The 3,237-nt window shown below is 71.0% G+C and overlaps 1 protein-coding gene across 1 annotated transcript; it reads left to right on the top strand.

Annotated features, from left to right (window-relative positions):
- The first annotated feature begins 1,829 nt into the window (after positions 1 to 1,829).
- Positions 1,830 to 3,237, top strand: SP6 (Sp6 transcription factor). The gene has a single exon (XM_062508374.1). The coding sequence runs from the start codon at positions 1,845 to 1,847 to the stop codon at positions 2,952 to 2,954; it is 1,110 nt and encodes a 369-aa protein (XP_062364358.1). The 5' UTR covers positions 1,830 to 1,844; the 3' UTR covers positions 2,955 to 3,237.

The raw sequence follows: 3,237 nt of genomic DNA, 5'->3' as shown, positions 1-3,237 counted from the left end.
CTTGGCGCCTCTTCCCCCGGGTTTAGAGCTGGGATGGGGGGGATGGTGCCACTGGTCACAGTGGGGTTGCTCTGGGGGGGTCGGTGGGACCTCCGACCTGAGGGGGGATCCTGGGGATTGGGGTGTGCCAGGAGAGCCCCGGTAGGGCCGTGCTGAATCTGATGGGGTGGGACCGACCCCGGAGCACATTAAGGGTCCCTTCCCCTCCTATGGGGGGGGGCTGGGGGACGTCCCTCAGTCCCCAGATCTTGGGGGGCCATGTCCGTGCCAGCTGCTACCCCAACCCCCGTGACGGGCTGTCACTGCGGCATTTTGTGGGTTTGACCCCAATTTCGAGCCCGTGGGGAGCAGGGGTCTAGGGGGGCTCAGGACCCCACTGCAGGTGGAAGAGATGGACCCCACTCGTGTCCCCAGGAGGAAGGGACAGTCCCCAGGAGGGCGTCCCCAGGGTTGGGCTGGGCAGAGCTGAGACCCCACTGTGGAGCAGGACTCCAAAATCTGCTCAGCTGCCACCCCGGGGGGCTCATCCTGCTGCCAGCTCGAGGCCGAGCCCCCACCTGTGTCGGTAGCACAGGCACAGGTACAGCCCTCGGGAGGATTTTGGGACCCCCCTCCAAACTCCCACCCTGATATTTGGGGTCCCCCTGCCTTCCTGGGTGATGCCTAGCAAGTGAAAACGGTGTCCCCACACAGCTGAGGGCTCTTCAGCGTGGTGGGGACCCTCTCCCCACCCTGGAATCACAGGGTTGGGGTCGGGGGGCACTGAGGGTCTGTCCCCTCTGTTCAGGGCATCTCCCACCCCAAATCTTTCAGCACCCCCCAGGTGTGTCCCTAAGGGTCTGTCCCTGTCCCACGCGGGATGAGGGGAGCAGTGTGGGGTGGCCGCGAGAAGGAGATGGTGACCAGAACGGACCATGGGAGGGGGGGGGTTTCAGGAAGGGGGGGTGGGGGTCTCGGCCGCCCCTCACCGCGGCGCCGGTGGGAAGTCGGGGGGCGGGAGCCGGTGGCGACAGGTGGATTTCGACACCGGGGTGGGGCCCGTCCCCAGTGGGGTTTGCACAGCTCCCGCTGAGTCATGGCCGCCCTGCCGGGAGGCTGCGGCTGCCCGGGGGTCTGGGGGAGACGCGGGTGCTCCGGGGGTGCCCCGAGGGCGAGGAGCCGCGGGGAAAACCAGCCCCGAGCTCGGCTTCAAAGCGCTGCCGGGGGCTCGGCCCGCGGATCCGCTGGCTCATCCCGCTGCCAACCAGCCCGGGGGTGCAGCCCCCCCCCCCCCAAAAAAAAAAACAGCCTGAGGGCTCCCAGATGGGTCCTGGGCTTGGGGCAGGAGCAGAGGGCGGTGATGGTTTCCCAGCCCGGCTGGGATGCGGGGGAGACAGGTTGGCCTCGTGGGTGCCGTGTCCCCCGTGGGTGCCGTGTCCCCCGTGGCTGGGGAACGGGCTTGGGGACGTCACCTACGTCCACTTGGGGACGCGGGCTGTGTTGGGGTCACAATGGGGAGGTGACAAAGCAGATGTTGGAGGAGTTAGGCACCGACCCCTTCGAGCTGCAGACGTGACCCACCGGCACCAGGGGCTGGCACAGAGTCCGCAGGGGGCGGGGACGGTGGGCGTAAGCGGTACCCCCAAACCGGTGCCACCATCCTGGTGTCACAGCGGTGTCGCAGAGCAGCGCAACCCCTTTGGCGGGGGCTCAGCGACCCCCAAACCGAAGGTGCCTAGCGCTGCACTGACGGGGAGGGAGGGGTGGGGTACGGAGCTGCGCCCCCCACTCCTCTCACGTCTCTTCTCCCCCCTCCCCGCCCGCCCCGCTTGGCCCCGCAGGTCTGTGCGCGCCGCCGCCCCGCAATGCTGACGGCCGTCTGCGGCTCCCTGGGATCCCAACCCTCGGACGCGCCCCGCTCCTCCCCGACCCACCTGGACCTGCAGCCGCTCCAACCCTTCCAGCCCCACGGCCCCACCGCGCCGGGGGCCCCCGACTTCGCCTCGCCGCTGCCCCCGCCCGAGCTGCCGCTGCCGGGGCCCGACGACGCCGCCGCCTTCGCCACCCCCGGCGCCTACGAGCCCCATGGCCCCCCGAGGTTAGAGCTGCCCCCCGACGGCCCCGCCGCTCCCGGAGCCTACGCCAAGCTGCTGCCGGCCGCCCCGGACATGGCGCATCCCTACGAGCCTTGGTTTCGACCCCCACACCCCGGACCCCCCGGCGAAGAGGGCGGAGGTGTCAACTGGTGGGACCTCCACGCCGGAGCCAGCTGGATGGAGCTGCCCCCCGGGCAGGGCGGGGGGTTGCAGGTGCCCCCCGCGCACCCCGGGTTGCCCGCGACCCTGGGTGGATACGGAGGGGGCGAGCACCAGCTCTGCGCCCCCCCCTCCCACCTGCTGCCCCCGCCGGCTCAGCATCTCCTGGCAGCCGAGGGGGTGAAGGCGCTGGAGGGGCCCCCGGAGCCGCGGGGGCCGGAGGGGGAGGGCGGGGGGCGGCCGAAGGGGACCCGGCGGGCCGTGCCAAGGGGCGGGGGGCAGGCTGCGTGCCGCTGCCCCAACTGCCAGGAGGCGGAGAGGGGGGGCCCGTGCCCCGAGGGGGTGAAGCGCAAGCACCTGCACAATTGCCACATTCCCGGCTGCGGGAAGGCGTACGCCAAGACGTCCCACCTGAAAGCCCACCTGCGCTGGCACAGCGGGGACCGGCCCTTCGTGTGCAACTGGCTCTTCTGCGGCAAGCGCTTCACCCGCTCCGACGAGCTCCAGCGGCACCTCCAGACCCACACGGGCGCCAAGAAATTCTCCTGCCCCGTCTGCGGCCGCGTCTTCATGCGCAGCGACCACCTGGGCAAGCACATGAAGACGCACGACGGGGGCAAGGACGGGGCCGAACCCGAGGGCAAAGGCGCCGGGGACCCGTCGGCCGCTAAGGGAGGCAAGAGGGAATCGGAGGGGGGCACGGCCGCCCCCACAAACTGAGCCGCTGAGCCCCGGGGGGGACACGGTTGGAGGTGGGGCTGGGGGCGCGGGGGGAATCCTTCGGGGCCGGTCTCCGAAGGGATTTAGGATGGGGGTGGTGGGCGCAGGGCTGGCACCTTGTGCTGGGAGCGGTGGCGAGGCCGGGGACGGGGTTTGGTGGCCCGGCCCCGTCCCCCGGCGCGGCGTTGGGGAGCGCCGCAGCCGGAGCTGCCCCGCGGCGGTTTCACTTGTCCCGCTCCTGCTCTCCCGCCCCGGTTCTCCCTCCCCCCTTTTTTTTTTTTTT

This window comes from Cinclus cinclus, chromosome 24 (assembly GCF_963662255.1).
Source record: "Cinclus cinclus chromosome 24, bCinCin1.1, whole genome shotgun sequence".
NCBI classification, from domain to species: domain Eukaryota; kingdom Metazoa; phylum Chordata; class Aves; order Passeriformes; family Cinclidae; genus Cinclus; species Cinclus cinclus.
The sequence above is the reverse complement of the archived record's forward strand: the minus strand, read 5'-3'. Positions and strand labels throughout refer to the sequence as shown.